The 18087-nt window shown below is 43.5% G+C and overlaps 1 protein-coding gene across 6 annotated transcripts in view; it reads right to left on the bottom strand.

Moving 5' to 3' along the window:
- Positions 1–18087, bottom strand: part of LOC121447808 (vacuolar protein sorting-associated protein 13D) — a 227914-nt gene that overhangs the window by 111429 nt on the left and 98398 nt on the right. For all 6 annotated transcript variants that reach the window (XM_041651068.1, XM_041651069.1, XM_041651071.1 and 3 more), the window contains 9 exons: positions 14760–14910; positions 14415–14625; positions 13544–13791; positions 12148–12339; positions 11738–11864; positions 10161–10303; positions 6598–6728; positions 6222–6397; positions 691–814 (listed from right to left, as the gene is read on the bottom strand). In XM_041651068.1, the coding sequence (XP_041507002.1) occupies positions 691–814; positions 6222–6397; positions 6598–6728; positions 10161–10303; positions 11738–11864; positions 12148–12339; positions 13544–13791; positions 14415–14625; positions 14760–14910 (1503 nt within the window). The remainder of the gene's footprint in view (positions 1–690; positions 815–6221; positions 6398–6597; positions 6729–10160; positions 10304–11737; positions 11865–12147; positions 12340–13543; positions 13792–14414; positions 14626–14759; positions 14911–18087) is intronic.

The raw sequence follows: 18087 nt of genomic DNA, 5'->3' as shown, positions 1-18087 counted from the left end.
TAGAGGTAGAGGCAGGCAGGATCTCTGAGTTCGAGGCCGACCTTGTCTACAAAAGCTAAGTCTAGAACAGGCTTCAAAGCTACAGAGAAACCCTGTCCTGAAAAACAAAAAACAAAACGAAACAACAACAACAAAATGCTAGCTGTAATTGAGCAACAGCAGTGGACCCACTCAGCTCTTCCTGAGCAGCCTGATCCCTTTCTCTGCCTGCACAGCATGTCTACAGGGAGCACCGTGACAACCAAATTCTTAGTCAAAAAGAAGTTTTCGGGGCAGAAAATTTACTTCAACCTGGATGAGGCAGCTTAGTGACCATCATAATCGGCAGATGTGGCTGGAAAGATGGCTCAGTGGTTAAAGCACTTGTTCTTCCAGAGGACCTGGGATCGATTCCCAGTACTCACATGGCGACTCACAATTATCTATAACTCCAGTTCCAGGGGAATCTAATGCCCTCTTCTCTCTCTGAAGATACCAGGCATACTTGGTGCATACATGTACATGCAGACAAAATGCTCAGACACATGAAATAAATTAGGATATCTAAAAATAATAATACCAGTTGAAACACCTCTTCAGAGTTGGGGCTTCAGGGTCACAAAGCTCCAGTGAGTGTCACGTGTGCACCGTACCACAGTCTTCCACCCTGCCCCACGTGAGCAGCCAGCCCTCCTCATAAGTGCGCAGTACCTTGGAAAAGTTGTCAATTCTGAAAGGAGGCGGTAACTGGTCTGTGTCACTAAAGGAGATCCTGTATGTAGCTCCTCGGAGAGTAATTTCCACTCGGAGGAAGAAGCATTTCCCCAGGGTGTCCCTGCAGGACAAGGAGCAAAGGCCACATTAAAAGGAGACAGGCTGAAGAGATGGCTAGGTGGAGAGAGCTACAACTCTGGTTCCAGGAGCACCTGATGTCTTCTGAGTTCCAAGGGCACCAGGAACCCATTCAATACATAAACATGCATGCACTCAAACACACATGCACATAAAACAAAAATAAATCTTAAAAAAAAGTGGGGGGACAGACTGTGGTCCCTTGGCTCCTCATTTACTACATTGTGCACACATATACAGGATGCTGGCAGCTGCAGCCCACTGCATGGTCCCTGAGCAAACTTAGGACGTAGGAGGACTAGAGAGACGGCTCGGCAGGTAGGAAACATATGGCTCGTGAAAAACCAGAGCTAAGTCCCAACACCTACATTAAGAGGCTCACAACCACCTATAACTCCAGGTCCAGGGGATCTAACGACTACTTTGGGTCTCCTCAGACACAAGCACTCACACCACACATACCCACACGCGTGCATGCACATAATTAAAGTTTTAATTTAGAAAGTAGAAACTGTTAACAGCAAAAAGTGGTGATTTCCTAATCATCTCTTCAGGTGATATTCTTTTACGAAGACCTGTGAAAGGAAAGAATATTCCTTTCAGACATTCAAGGTCATTCTCAAGTACACACTGAGTTCTAGGTCAGCCTGGGCTACATGAGACCCTGGGGAAAGAAGTACACGTGTTCTATTTTGTGTTTACGAGCACTGTATTTAGATATATTAACTAGAGGAAAGAAAAACCTAGTTTTACAGAAAATATCAATTAACAAATGAAGAAATTTTTAAAGATTACCATTTCAAATCCCTTACATAACAATTTCAGTTTTGTAAATAGTTTGGGGACACAGAATATTGGACTGCCAATGCTGCCTCAACAGGTTAGTCCTCTTCATGAAGATGGAAAGGAAATTTTTGCAGCAGAGAGAGAAGGTGGGCACCACGAAAGCCAAGTGATGATCAAACCAAACCAGTAACAAGATTAATGTGCCACAGCCCTTCTGATGCGACTCTAGAGGAACAATTCACACAAAGGGCTGACCTGACCTACACACAGGACACTGGCATCCAAATGCAGAAAAGAGCACATCCTACAAGACCACAGCAGCAACTGGCAAACAAACACCACTGGCTCACAACCAAGAAGAGAGAGCTGGGTCGACTCTCCACTGCAGCACATAAAAGCATCAGCAGCTGCATTGGACAAGTGACCACTGATGGGATCCCAGCTCAGAGAGAGTGCACTGCGGTGAAGGAGAGCATGCCAATTCACCCAGGCTGTGACAGAGACTGCACGGTGCTCTACTAAATTCCTTGTGAGTGTATTGATGGTATCATAGTTATGGTATTACTATTTGTTTTAAAAACAAAGGTATTTCCCTAGATACACATGATACCATTGTTTGTGGTAGGTGCTGGATTTAATACAGCTCAAGTATCACGATGACCTGGACTTTCTTTCCAATGGTTCAGCAAAGTGCACTCACGTGTGCTCAACCCCAGAGCAGGTGTGGGAAAAGGGGAGGGACAGAAGTGGGGAGGGGAGAGATGGAAGAGTTCCCTGTACTGCTCCTGGGACTTCTCATTCAAATTGTTTCCAGATGAAAAATTGGGGAAAGGAAAAGCAATGGGTGGGTGGCACCGGTCACTCGGTAGCTTAGATTACACACTAAAGCCATTTTTAAAGGATTAACACTAGGCATACAGTCACCACTTTCCCTTTTACCCCATCCTCACCTTTATAAAGTAATCAGCTTTAATCTCAGCCTAATGAATGGCTCCCAACAGCATGTTTATTTTAGCAGAAATAGAAAAAAAAACCACAAAATTCCTATGGATCTCAAGAATTCTGAAGAAAAGAGCCACCAAAACGAAACTGAAGGTCTCCCATGGCCTCACTTCAAAAGGTACTATGAAGCTACAGCAACCAATACTAGTACTAGGCACGCAGACAGGCCAGTGAGTGAACAGGAACCCCAGAAACAAACCCTTGTGTGTACGGCCAAATGCCTCCCAACAACCAATGCCACTGGAGAAGCAGAACATCCACAGGCCAAGAAGTGGCTCCTCCCAGTTATACCACACAAGGGTTAACTCAAAGCCGACCAGACCCAAAAGAGTTGAGATTATAAAACCCTTAAGCAAACAAAGGAAAACAGCCTCATGGCACTGGATTTGACAACTGTTTCTGCAATGCATTATCAAAAGCAACCAAAGAAGCAATAAACTGGATTCAACAACAAAGAGATTCTCATAGAAGGCAATCAGCAGCAGGTAAAGGCAGAAGAGCAGATGTGCAGATCACATCCCTGGTTGGGGCTAACATCCAAAAGGAACAACAACCAGCTCAAATAACCCAATACAAAAGTGGGCAAGGATCCGATGAAGACAAACAGGCTCATGAAATGATCATTAGAGAACTGTGAGCCAGTGCCATAGTGAGGGCAGGGGCTGAGCTCAGGAGCAAAGTACCTGCTGTCATTTATGAGAACTTGGCGGCTCAATACCCAGTAGCCCAGAGACAGCCCACAGTGAGATTCCCTGCTCACTGCTATTGAAATAGCTACTACAGACATCACCAACAGCAAATGCTAAGCTTGGTAAAGTGGAGAAACTGCAGCCCCCAGGCACAGCTCACAGGAAAATAAAATGCTATAATCCTAACAAAACACAGCATAGCACACTCTTGAAAGATTAAAAATGATAAAGCCAATGACCTATACCTGTGACCTATGTCTACAATCCTGGCCACTGAGGAGGCTGAAGTGGGGAGACTGTTGGAGTTCTCAGTTCAAGACTAGACTAAACAACACAGTAAGACCTTGTATTAAAGAAAAAAATTAGAAATAAAACAGCTGACATGGTGGTACACACCTTTAATTCAATAACTCAGAAGGCAGAGGGGCAAACAGATCTCCATGAGTTCAAGGTCAGCCTAGTCTATATAGCAAATTTCAGGCCAGCCAAGGCTGCAGAGAAGACCCTATCCCAAAAAAACAAATAAAGCCTGGCGGTGGTGGTGCACTAGGGAGGTAGAGGCAGGCGGATCTCTGTGAGTTCGAGACCAGCTTGGTCTACAAGAGCTAGTTCCAGGACAGGCTCCAAAACCACAGAGAAACCTTGTTTCGAAAAACCAAACAACAATAAAAAATAAAAAAATAAATTTAAAAATCATATTATCCAACAATTATATTCCTGGATCTACACACTAAAGAATTGAAACCAGGGTCTGGAGTGCACATGCGCACACCTGTGTTCACAGTAGGAACCAAAAGGTGGAAGCATCATTAGGTGGACAAACAAAATGGGAACAGACATGAGATGCTATTCAGCCTTAAAAAAGAAGAAAATGCTAACCCATGCCACATGAATAAACATAAAGGATATTATCCTAAGTAAAATAGGATAGTCATGAGAAGATAAGTATTGTACATCTCCACTCATATATTGTCGAGTAATCAAATTTCTAGATACACCATGTAGAATGGGTACTGCCAAGGCTGGGGCAAGGGAAACAGTAATTTAATTGGTGTAGAGTCTGAGTTTTACAGGACATGCTCTAGGCTCTGTGTGCATGGATATGAATGTGCACTGGCTGCTCAAGAGTGTGCAGCAATGTGTGCACTGGCTAGTCAAGGCGGGGTGGCAGGGGAGAGTCACAAAGGTCCCTGTGTTCACAGAAAAGCACAAGGGAAACCAGGAATGTTAAACCCAGAGGGTTGGGGCTGGAGAGATGGCTCAGTGGTTAAGAGCACCGGCTGTTCTTCCAGAGGTCCTGAGTTCAATTCCCAGCAACCATATGGTGGCTCACAACCATCTGTAATGAGATCTGGTGCCCTCTTCCGGCGTGTGGGCATACACGGAGGCAGAATGTTGTATACATAATAAATAAGTAAATCTTTAAAAAAAAAACACAGAGGGTTGTTCCTTCAAAGGGAGGGATGCATAACTTGTTATCTACCTTGAAAGCTGGGGGCTGATAGTAGCCTGGTGACCTTTGTACTATCTGTGAGGCTGAGATCACACTGGATCCCCCACCCCAGATCCTTATCATGAGCTTGCCAATCTACAGAACCCATCTTTATGGAAGGTGTCACATGTTCTTTATAGAATTTCAATATAGTCATATATTAAGTTTTATTGTCCAAATGGACTGAGTTGATTATCACCAGGAAAATTTTCAAGAAATTGTGCTATGGTTAAATATGCCTAAAATAAACTACTTGGAAGTAGTCTGAACTAACACCAGCTAAGTCATATTGAACAGAACAACCTTCTTGCCTCCCACTCTGCTGGTTTAGGGGTTGCAGAGACCCCTGCATGTGTGCAGCAATGAGAATATGCACTGATTGTTTGAGGGCACAATCAAAAAAGGTGATCACTGTAGCCAAGAAGTTTAAAGTCAAGCTGGACAATCAAGCAAAAAATAACCTTCAGTCTCAAGAAAACAAAACCCTAAAAATTGTTGTTGATGATGGGGCTAAGAATGTGTTCAACGGCAGTAACTGCTTAGCATGTGCAAAGCCCAAGGTTCAACCGCAAAAAAATATAACAATAACAATAAAGCATTTGAAAGGAAGGAAATTAAGTCATCCTGAGCTAGCTGAGGCTGAATTTGGTTGATTTTTCTAACAAGGACCTGAGGTTCACTGGATTGAGCAAATAAGATGTGTTTAGATTTGTCAACTTGACACAAACAAAAATAACCTGGAAAGAAAGTTTGATTGATGGATTGTCTCAACATCAGGTTGGTCTGTGGCTCTGTCGGGGACTGTCTTAATTTAGTTAATCAATATGAGAAGACCTAATCTATGGTGGTAGCACCATTCCCTAGGCAAAGTATCCTGAGCTGTATGACATTGGGGAAATGGATTAAAGTACATCTAATAAACAAGTGAGCATGCATGCATTCATTTCTTTCTCTCTGCTCATACGTGACTAGCCGTTTGGGGTATCAGCCTTGACTCCTCCACTATGTTGGATTATAAACTAAAAGCATAAACTGAAATAAACCCTTTTCTCCCCCAAGTTGAGATTTTTTTTTCTTTTTCTTTTCTTTTTTTTTTTTTTTTTTTTTTTTTTTGGTGGTTGTGGGGGGTATCAGGATATTTTTTATCATGGTAACAGAAATGAAACAAGACAGAAGAACATTCAAATGCAAAAGAATAAACAGGATCGTTACCACCAGTAGCACCACCTGAACACAAACAGCAATAGAGTTAGTTATAGGCAGTCACTCTGGACTTCACACACCATAAGACCAGAGAACTGTATTCGTCACTTAAAGCTGCTAACATCTTCTATAACTCATCTGATCAAAATGCTGCCATTTCCTTGGGGTTTTACAAGTTCTGAGAACTCAATCTGAGCTCGATCAAGCCTCAAACTCACCTCATGTTGATATGGAAGGAATTATTCTTGTTGACTTCAAAGCCTCCAGACCAAATGCAATTGGGAACGTCCATCAGCCTGACACATAACAGCTGGTCGTAGTCATTGCGTGGCCAGTGGAACACCACACTGGAACCAGGCAAGGTGGAAATGTAGCCATTAGGGTTGGATGTTCCCTAAAACACACAGATCAGGGCTTTAGTCACATTACTCAAAACCTGAGCAAGTCACATACAATTCTTGCTGAGTTCCTACCCTCAGCCTTATCCTACACAAGAGCTGCTGGGTCACTCATGTCATAAAACACAGTCTTGATGAGAAGCGAGCCTCGATTTTAAAAACAAACTCTAGCCATTCTTCAAAGCAAACTGCTTACCTGTCCCCGGGCAAATTCCCTTTGTGCAAATGCAAGCTTGTGAGATGATTTATTATCCAACAGGTAACGGGGGGCAAAGATGACCATACAAGTGTCAATATAGCGACCTCGGCCTTTCTTGACATCAATACCTACAAATGACAAGAACCATTTCATTGATTAATTATGACTGAAAATTCTTGTTCTGACAAAAATAAGTAGCCTTCATAATTCCTTAGTTCCTGTGAGCAAACACGTATGTCATCTGGAGTAGGTATGAAGCCCTTCAAGAATGGAATGGAAATATTAGCTCCTCACAATGTTTAATTCCTTTTAGAAAGCCCTGGGGGTGGGTGGCGAGATGGCTCAGTGGGTAAAGACAACCTGATTTTGATCCCTCAAACCCACATTGCTCACTCCTATTAGTTGTCCCCTGACCTCTACACAATGTACCATGGCATACATGCATGCATACAAAAAATAAGTAAATGTTTTAAAAATCTCAGGGTTTCCCCTGTATACACCACTATAATAACAGCTAAGACACATGGATGTTTTGGTTGTATATAGCTTAGTTTTCTGTTTATGAAACTAATCATTCAGACAACTCCACGCTACAATGATGCTTATACTTGGGACCCAAACTCCCCCTGCCAAGAGATCTGCCTTTGATAAATGGAATCCTCCAACTACTTAGTTGGATTCTACACCACTCTGAACTCAATTAAGTACTCTATCTAGAATCTTCTCTAGTAATTTTAGTCTACTATCCAATAATCCAACTCATAAGCAATGCTAGGATTTATTTATTCATTAAAAAATAGGTCTTCCCCACTTACTACAAACTGGAAACATATATATACATTCATAAAACACCCAGTGAGAAAGAAATCTCAAACCAACTAGTTTCACATAAAGACAAATGAAGTCACACTGAGTCACCTTGTAAAATCTGATGACAATTTTAAAAACTACAACACTCAGCAGGATGACTCACTCATTCGCTATGACAATAAATACAAGAAATAAGTTCAAAGCTCTGTGCTGAGTTCTGGATATATAATAATTAAAAATACTTATACCCAAAGTAATAAAAATAGCAGTCCTAATGCTTATCGACCCCTTCATATAGGTTAGGCCCTCTGTTAAAGCTTTACACTTAATTTTCACAACATCCCTCTGGAATAAGGGTATTAGTCACTTCTGCTGCACTAAGGCATGGGAAGTGGAGTCACGTGATTTAGGTCATGCAGCTACAGACAAGGCTAGGAGGTCAGCCTAGGCTCCTAGTGAGAGTCAGCACCCCTCCCAGTTACAGGTACCAACCTAAGGACCCCTAGCGTGCTTCAATTGGCCTGAGAGATCAGCTGAGATAAAAAGACTGAGCAGTCTCTGGAGACTGTCTCTGGAATTCTTACCTAAGATACCACGTGTCTCAAGAGTGTTGGGAAACCCCCACACACTTTTCTTCTGGGACAAGAAGAAAAGCTTAAGTTGCCAGAAACCAACAGTGTCAGCGTCAGCAGATCTTACTAATAAGAAATCCACTTCAAAAGCTGGCCCAGAGCAGCACAGACACCCTGCTTCTGGGAAAAGGTGATCTTTCTATTTCCCTTCTATCCTAGTTTACACCCTGGCAGACCTTGATGAATTTAGCTGAGATCAAAATGCACAAAAATCCTTCTTTTTCAAGGTGCATATCCCGGCTTTTCTGCTGGGGATTGCCTTGACAACGCACACACAAATGTCACAAAGCCGAAGACTTTTAAGATCCTATCTTGGCCCATTCCTTTTGTCCCTTCACTTGGAAGAAGGACAGAATTCAGATGACAGGCCTATAAGGAACACAGGTTTACAGACACTGCCAGGTTACACATGCGTTCACAATTTACACCTGCATCCACGACTACATACGCATGTACATTACACATGTGCTCAGTGCTCTAATTGCTTGTCTGCCACAACTCTGTGGCTCTCAGCAAGAGTTGTGCTAAAAGAAGTAACTTTGAGCCCAGTGGTGGTGGTGCATGTCTTTAATCCCAGAACTCGGGAGGCAGAGGCAGGCGGATCTCTGTGAATTCGAAGCCAGCCTGGTCTACAAGAGCTAGTTCTAGGACAGGCTCCAAAGCTACAGAGAAACCCTGTCTTGGAAAACAAAAAACAACAAAAACAAAAGAGAAGGAGGAGAAGGAGGAGGAGGAGGAGGAGGAGGAGGAGGAGGAGGAGGAGGAGGAAGAGGAAGAGGAGGAGGAAGAAGAAGAAGAAGAAGAAGAAGAAGAAGAAGAAGAAGAAGAAACAACTTTGTTTCTCTCCCTTCCCTAATCTGTCCGAAATACAGATTTCAGTTAACCTGGGTAGCTGGTTTTGAAAAATAAATTATGCACAAGTCGGGCCACCAGAAGGCCCCACCCACTCGAGGGGTGGAGAAGACAAATGTGAGTAGAATGCTCTCTTAGCTCAAATAAAGCTGGTTCCTTTGAGAAATTTTTATGTCCACTGTAAGGAAGAAGTTTTAATGTGAGTAGGAACACAAACCCAGGATGGGAGCATGAAACAAATTCAGGTTAAATTAACTGAAAAGGAAACTATGCTTGAACAATTCTCCTGTTAAGAAATCCTCAAGCAGGGCAGCCAAGCTGACTCAGCAACTAAAGGCGCTTGCCTCCAAGACTGATAACCTCAGTTCAATTTCCATGATCCGCACAATGAAAGGAAAGAATCAGCTCCGGCACACTGTCCTCTGATGTGCATACCTGTGCATAACACATGTCTACACACACGTGCGCATGCACACACATGCACACATTCGCACACATTCACACACACACACACAAAATAATTGAATACTTTTTAAAAAGAACTCAGGACTAAGCTACCCCATTCTCTGTAGGATTCTGGGTAAATTTGTACCATCATGGTTCTTCCTCCTACAACATGACTGTCTAGACCAAAACCAACACTGTACAACATTCCAGCGAATCCTGCAACCTCTTCTGGCCTCCTTGGGCAGGACCCAGAACCAGGCAGTTTTAGGCTAAACATGGCTGTAAAGTCCCTGGAAATGATTTACTACAAGGCCACACTGCTAACATACAAAACATGGGGAATACTTATATCTCATTGACCCTGAGCCTTTAGGAAATGCTTCACTCAACTGGGTATAGAATCCTCCCTGACACACCCACGAAGACGAGTAGGGGGCGTGGCATCCCCAAGTACATTTTACTGTATTTTTTGCCTCGGATTCACACAGCGCTGTCCTCCCATCTCTGCCCCAGGCCTCCTGTCCACATCTGGACTGTCACTTCTTACCTGCTTGTGGTTTCTAAGTTTGAATTAATGTGTGGGAACACCACAGGATGGGAGTGCTCTAGGTGTTTCTCTTATTCCCCTGAAAAAAGGTGTTTCATAGAACATATCTATAGAGATATTAATCTAGCATTCAGAGAAGAGATATAGGACCACCATCAAATCAGAAAACCTGTACTTGCTGCCAGGTCAACATGCATGGCTGGTTTACTCATGCAGGCCTAGGGTCTTTGGCCAATGGTACCAGTCCGCCCTCAGTCCCAAACATAACCCACCAATGTTGTAGATGAGCCCCGGGCGGTTTCCTTGCTGGATGACTTTCAAAGCTCGGACACCACTGCCACCATCCAGGGAGAAGCCCTGGCACCAGCCCGGCATGCCTTCTGGATGAATCCCTCTTCCGATTCGCATGGTGCAGCTATGATGGGTAAAAAAGCAAACATGTACACATCCATCCACGACAGATTCCGAGTGAGGAAACACGGGGGCTGCCACCCACTTAGGTCTTTCACACCGACTCTCAACCCTCCCTCCTGTGGACCCCTAGCACAGTGAGACAGTTGACTCCAAAGGCAGCCACAGCACAGCAGTGGGTGAAAGATTGAGAACTGCAGCTAAGCATTTTGGGAGGAAACACTAGAATTCTCTATAAACCTACCACATGCTACAATCTCTACCATTCCCTTAAAATCCGAAGATTCAAGAAACGCCCTGAGAACACACTGTAAAGCGAGGCAGCTGAGGGAGGTCTTTCTGACAAGTATGAACACAACAGTAGAGCACTGGATGGGGCTTGAGTCTCATCAGGAAACAAAGACTCCAGGGTGTGTGTTTCAGCTCTGCCAGTAAAAAACAAGGTGCCTTAGTTTCCTCACAAGATTTGATAGTATTTCCTCCCCTCACTGAACCACTGGAGGCCAAGGAGAATGCAATGAGATGGTCTACAGGAAACCGGTCAGGAAGTGTGACTGCCACGTGTAAACCAAACCGTGACAAATGCCAACTCTTAGACCTCAGACTGCCACGAGAGAGAAACGGCTAGATATCCGGCTGCGTCTCCTCCAACAGCCAGAACTCTGAAAAACTGTAACCTTACACTAGACTCAGGCTGGCCGTGATAAACACATCGTATCCATGGGAAAGCACTGGGGCCACCTAACAGTGTTGACTGGAGTGACCTGGGGCTGCCTGGCAGTGTCCACCAGAGAACACTGGAGCACATTCCTGAGAGGTTTCAGCAGTGTCCTACAGTTGGAGGTGAGAAACATAGGACACGCCCATTTTCTTTAGATTGGGGCTCTAAACGCCTAAGGAAAACTGAATGCCAAAAACAACAAAAGTGAATTAATGTCCCTATGTGCCTTAAAAAGACACCTTGCTAAACCTCACAAGTGCTTCCCCACTCCAGACCTCCACGAATTTTAAGATGGAGCAACAGCACACTTGGGGTCTCAAAACCTCACACAAACAATCTCAGCAGGATTCTAAGACTGCCGAGGACAATCCTTCTCCTCCCTAATCCACCTCTCCAGGTCTCAAAACTGCTAGCAGAGAGAAATGGCAGTAAAAAGAGGAGGATGCCCAATCTCTCTTCCCTGGCACAGTTACAAATAAAAGTCCTACTTCAATAAAATAAAACTACCTTTCATTGCAAACTCACAAATGGTTTATTCTCAGTATCAAGTAACATATAACTTGGGGTTAAAAAAAAAAATGCCATTAAGTCAGGGCTCCACTGCTGCCAAGTCAGGCCTGTGGCCTACAGGACAGTGCTACGTACACAGGTAGATGCTAGCCTTGCTGATTTCTTCCCCACTAGCTCACTGGCCTTCCCATCCATAGTCACACTCACAGGTTTGGCTGCTCTTTGTCAGCATAGCAGAAGAGGAGAGGGCTCAGGCTCCGGGCCAACTCATGCTCCTCAAACTGGCCTGCAGCATCTGTCTTTGCATTGTCCTGTCTGAAGATCAGTGGTAACCCTTTAGGAAGGAGGGAAAAGTTTATAACGTTCCCACCCAGTCTCCCAGGGAAATATGCAAACAGCAAAAGGGGGAAACCACCTCAAGGGAAGCAGGGAAGGGAGTTCCAGCCCACTGTCTACAGAAACCTAAATGGGCAGCTTGACTCCAGTCAGACAGACAGTAGGGATGACTAGGCAGATTGGACTGCTAAGGTAATGTCTGCACTGGCTCCAGTCAGTCAGCTGACAAAGGCATCCAAACGCCCAAGTCAAAGGTCTACCTGGATGGTCTCCGGGTATACCTGTTTTGTTGATTAGCCAATATGGCGCGGAAATGAAGATCTTTAAGGACCCTTCTGCGCGACATGCAATGCGGATGGTAAGGTTGAGCTGCCGCCGGTTGACGTCATAGAGTCGCATTCTGACCATGTAGTTCTGGGTCCCAGGGGGGATGAGCAATTCTTTACAGAGTGGGAAGTTCTCCAGTGACACCCCTAAAGGGACAAGACATCAATTTTCTGGACTTGCACTTGAGTTTGTCAAAAACAGCCAATAATAAACTAAACTGGAGTCCTTTATAGAGAAATCACTGAGATCTACGTGGTAGAAACCTCAAGGCCACTTTCATCTCGTTGGATAGGAATAAATATGAAGCAAACCAGAGCCCAAGAGACACATTAGGCAGTCTGTGCTGTAGAATATTATTTTAAGTAGGCAAAGGTGTGTTACATTTATGTTGCAGAATATTACTTTAGCTGTGTAAAAGTGTGTTACTTTTGTTTATGCTGCATGATTTTAATTATGTAAAGATAATGTTGCACTTTTCCACCTTGCCTGCCTAAGGCACCTGATTGGCCTAATAAAAACCTGAACAGTTAATAGCTAGACAGGAAAAAGGACAGGTGGGGCTGGCGGGCAGACAGAATAAATAGGAGGAGAAATGTAGGCTCAAACAGAAGAGAAGAGGAGGAAGGAAGGGGAGTGGGAAAAATACATAGTTCAATTAAAAAAGAGAAAGAAGGAAACAAAAAGGGACAGGTACAGGGCAGGTAGCCAGGCAGATGCCACCAGCCACAGAGAGGCAAAGAAAGTAAGATACACAGAAGCGTGTAAAAAGCTCCAAGACAAAAAGATACAAAAAGAAAGGTAAGAGCTAGTCAGAAACAAGTTAGGCTGAGATCCACCTGCCTCTATCCTTCCCAAGTGCTGAGATTAAAGGTATGTGCACCACCTCCTGAAGTTTACTATTCCAATCATAGAGTTCCTTGAAGGCCCCAAAAAAGTTACGGTTAGTGACGTCTGCTTGGTGTTTGAAACGCAGCTGTTCTCTACCCTGACCCGTACAAATGAAAGTTAAGGAGCAATAAACATTGCAACCTCGATCTCTGCATCAATAAAACGGGTCAAATAAGTGCTGCTATAAGGATTACATGAGAGCACAGGTAAAGAGCCTGACTTCGGACATTTGCCTCTTCCCATTCTACAGCTAGGAATACGCATAGCTGAAAAGATGCAATTACTCCCTATACCCACACACAAGGGCTCTGTTGACTACTGCATGGCGAAGTCCTTGGCTCTGAGTCAATTCACTGAGATATCTCATGCAACTTTCTTTCTCCAAGGGGGCTCGGAACGCTCACAAAATACTCCCTGGTATTTTTCATGATGTTACTATAAATGTTGCTAGGGCAGCCTTACCCAGTTCGATATTCTGGGACGTATCAGCCGTGGGGAGGGCTGCCTCTTTGCCAGGTTTCAGGGTCCCATTAATTGGCATTCCTTTCACATAGAAGTCAAGCTCACAGGGCAGCAAGTTGCAGATGACCACTGTTGGTAGGAGATATATGGTATGCCCAGGCTGTCTGAAAATCTGTTTTGCACTGTCAGAAAATATGTTTGAGGGCATGTAATCTGGATAATTCTCTTTCTTTATGGCTACACAAAACCTGTGAAGACAAAACAGTATGAAAAAAAAATAAAATGTCATCCTGAATTAAGAACTGGAATTTGTTTCTCCTTAGCCAAATAACATTACAACATTTCGAGTCAGCCAGATAGCTGCAACCTTTAATGAAAATACATGGACTGAGATATGACACACAGTAAAATGTATAAGTTTTGAATTCTGGGGCTTAATTGGCATCAGCCATTACATGCTCCTGTGTGACCATCACTCCATACAAGCTAAAGACTAACGGGCAATCAGCCATTATTTGTTCCTGTGACACCATCACTCCATACAAGCTAAAGACTAATGAGCATCGGCCATTATATGCTCCTGTTACATTCAAAATATTTTCTAATTTCGTTTGTAATTTCTCCTTTGACCCAAGGGTTATTATAAGTACAGTTTAATTCCCAAATACACAAGGTTTGTCTAGGTATCTTATTGCTGTTGATTTGATCCAATTCTATTATTAGGATATGTATTCTGCATGACTTCAATTTTTAAATATTTATTGATCTTAATCTTATGGCCCAAGAGAAGGCCTCTCTTAAAGAATGTTCCATTCAGAACATTGCAGAGGAAAAGCCAATGCCCAGGCACCCATCCCAGAAGCATACACACCTGAAGAACCGGCTTTTCTCTGTGTCCATGGAATGGCACTCCCGTTTGCTGCTGCTGACCTCTGCGGTCTTCACTACGTTGGTCCAGTGAATGGGAGCCTTACAGAAAAACACACCCAGTCCTTTGGGTCGGGCCTGCAGCCTCCAAGAAGTGAGGTGTAGAGGCACAGCAAATGAGTCCCCTGGCATGATAGCGGGAAGCACCACTGGTTCTGTCACAGGAATAAGGGATTTAGCAGTTGCAGGAGATGGTCCCCACCTCAAGGCTTACTATGTACTGACTGCATGGGGACGGACAGTCACAATAACAGTAGAGAAGACCTAGTTCTACACCATCTGAACGTACTGTCAGGAGCTGAGGGACTGTCCAACCGTAGTTCCATTGGTGTCTCCAGTCTGTTCTTTACAATGAGGGCAGATCGAACCGTGATTACTTTCCGAGCACTGCCTTCCATTGTGACAGCAAATACCACCCGCACAGGTGGGAGCGAAGAGAACTGGGAAAGAGAGAAAGAAAATAACTGTGCATCTGGAAACACAGAGTTTGTGAATTCCAGAGTGTAAGAAGTCTGGAGCACTTTGTCACCAAAGCTTTTCAGTGAGTTATTCTCCACCCCAAACCTATTTCACCTCTAAAGTGAACAAGCAGGTCATAAATATTGCTAAATACGAATACTATTAAAAAAGAGGCAGGACTCCTTGGTATGGTGGCACATACCCTTAATCCCAGCACTCAGAGGCAGAGGGCACGCAGATCTCTGTGAGTTCAAGGCCAGCCTGGTCTACAAGAGTTAGTTTCAAGACAGGCTCTAAAGCTACAGAGAAATCCTGTCTCGAAAACCCCAAAACAAAAAAAAAAAATAAAATAAAAAAAGCCAGAGATAACTCAGTGGTTAAGAGCAGTGGCCACTGTTCCAGAGGAACCAGGTTCAATTCCCAGCACCCACATGGCAGCTCACATCTGTAACTCCAGTTCTAGGAGAGCTGCCCTCTTCTAGCCTCCTCAGGAACAAGATATTTACATGGCACACTTACATATACACAAGCAAACACACATATAAATTACTTAAAAAAGAAAATAAATCTTTCTTTAAATCATCAACTTTTAAAATGTCTATAAAATAATCTATACAGATATAACACCACAAAGTATGTCCCAAGAGAAACCACCAAGGCTGGAGGTATCCGGGCTCAGCAGTGGGGTATTTGTGTAGCATGCAGGAGACCCTGGCTTCAATCCTTAGGTCCACAGAGAAAGGGAGGGAGGGTTAGGCCCAGGACTCCAGATATAAAGAACTTCAACTGAAATAGTGCTAATAACCTATTCAACTTTCCAAATTTCCTATGAATTAGTAAAAACAAAAAGAGGCTGCAAGCCCTCATTAAAAAAACAAAACAAAAGTGTAGACAAGACTTGTTTTCAGCTATCCTGAGGAACTAAGAACAGTCACCTGAAGACTTGTTTTCAGCTATCCTGAGGAACTAAGAACAGTCACCTGAAGACTTGTTTTCAGCTATCCTGAGGAAATAAGAACAGTCACCTGAAGACTTGTTTTCAGCTATCCTGAGGAACTAAGAACAGTCACCTGAAGACTTGTCTTCAGCTATCCTGAGGAACTAAGAACAGTCACCTGAAGACTTGTTTTCAGCTATCCTGAGGAAATAAGAACAGTCACCTGAAGACTTGTTTTCAGCTATCCTGAGGAAATAAGAACAGTCACCTGAAGACTTGTTTTCAGCTATCCTGAGGAACTAAGAACAGTCACCTGAAGACTTGTTTTCAGCTATCCTGAGGAAATAAGAACAGTCACCTGAAGACTTGTTTTCAGCTATCCTGAGGAAATAAGAACAGTCACCTGAAGACTTGTTTTCAGCTATCCTGAGGAAATAAGAACAGTCACCTGAAGACTTGTTTTCAGCTATCCTGAGGAACTAAGAACAGTCACCTGAAGACTTGTTTTCAGCTATCCTGAGGAACTAAGAACAGTCACCTGAAGACTTGTCTTCAGCTATCCTGAGGAAATAAGAACAGTCACCTGAAGACTTGTTTTCAGCTATCCTGAGGAAATAAGAACAGTCACCTGAAGACTTGTTTTCAGCTATCCTGAGGAACTAAGAACAGTCACCTGAAGACTTGTTTTCAGCTATCCTGAGGAACTAAGAACAGTCACCTGAAGACTTGTTTTCAGCTATCCTGAGGAAATAAGAACAGTCACCTGAAGACTTGTTTTCAGCTATCCTGAGGAACTAAGAACAGTCACCTGAAGACTTGTTTTCAGCTATCCTGAGGAAATAAGAACAGTCACCTGAAGACTTGTTTTCAGCTATCCTGAGGAAATAAGAACAGTCACCTGAAGACTTGTTTTCAGCTATCCTGAGGAACTAAGAACAGTCACCTGAAGACTTGTTTTCAGCTCTCCTGAGGAAATAAGAACAGTCACCTGAAGACTTGTTTTCAGCTATCCTGAGGAAATAAGAACAGTCACCTGAAGACTTGTTTTCAGCTATCCTGAGGAAATAAGAACAGTCACCTGAAGACTTGTTTTCAGCTATCCTGAGGAAATAAGAACAGTCACCTGAAGCAGCTGATATCAGAGACACTGAGGTTGGACCCTGCAAGGCACTAAATGGTTTCCCTCGCATGGCATCTCCCTCCCAAAGTGAGGCTGAGAAAGCATTCCCTAAACACTAACAAGGGGCTGGTCCTACCCAGACACACACACAGAGACAGAAAGAAGTCTGCAGAGGCTTCGACCTGTCTGTGAAAAGTACAGTGTGCAGGAAAGTTCTGTGTTTTGGGGACATTCCTCAGCAATGTGTGACTTTTTCTCAGTGTGACTCTCGTGATGACAAAAAAACCTAGTATTGTGTTCAAGAACTTTAAAAATAAACTTCCTTCTTCATCCTAACCCTCCAGGTTCTGCTCCATAACCATGCCTTGGTTTCATTTGTTTTGCTTTTCATGTAGCCCAGGCTGACTTGGAACTTAATATGTACCCAAGGACGGTCTTGAGCTCCTGCCCAGACTCTACTTCCCAAGCACTGAGATTACAGGCATGTCCAACCCTTACAAACAGGAAGCTAGATTTAGACTCAGTGTGAGAGGGAAATGGTTCATCATTGCTGTTGGGTTGCATTTGCTGTCCTAAGTTCCTGTATGTTCACTTACATACAAAACCCTCTACAACTGCCACACAGAAATATTTATTTAAGGATGACTTCCACATGAGATACATCGAAGAGGATTTTGAAATCACAGCTCTTAGCACATACTGATGAGGCTTCTTTGCCACAGAAATATATGATAACACAGCCAAATGCTTCATTCTGCCAACCTTATTGTTATTAGAGCAAACTGTATGAGAATCATCCTAGTAACCAAAATAACAAAGAGCAGAGTGCTGCAAAGTCCAAGTCACCGACATCAAGCCATCTTTTCTGGTGTATTTTTGGGTTTCTGGTTTGTTTTTACTACTACTTTTATTTATGTGGATGTGTGTATCTCAGTGTGAGGAATGCCATGCATACAACCACCTTCAGGAAGCCAGAAGAAGGAACTAAATCCTTAGGGTTGGAGACACTGGCAGCTGTGAGCTGCCTGACATAGTGCTGGGAATTGAACTTAGATTCCCTGAGCCTCTCTAGCCCCTTTCTGGAGTGTTTTTAAGGAGCAA

This window comes from Microtus oregoni, unplaced genomic scaffold (assembly GCF_018167655.1).
Source record: "Microtus oregoni isolate MIOR12 unplaced genomic scaffold, Mior012 000005F_ref0000423, whole genome shotgun sequence".
In the NCBI taxonomy this organism is placed as follows: Eukaryota; Metazoa; Chordata; class Mammalia; order Rodentia; family Cricetidae; genus Microtus; species Microtus oregoni.
This window is presented reverse-complemented; position numbering and strand designations above follow the sequence as displayed.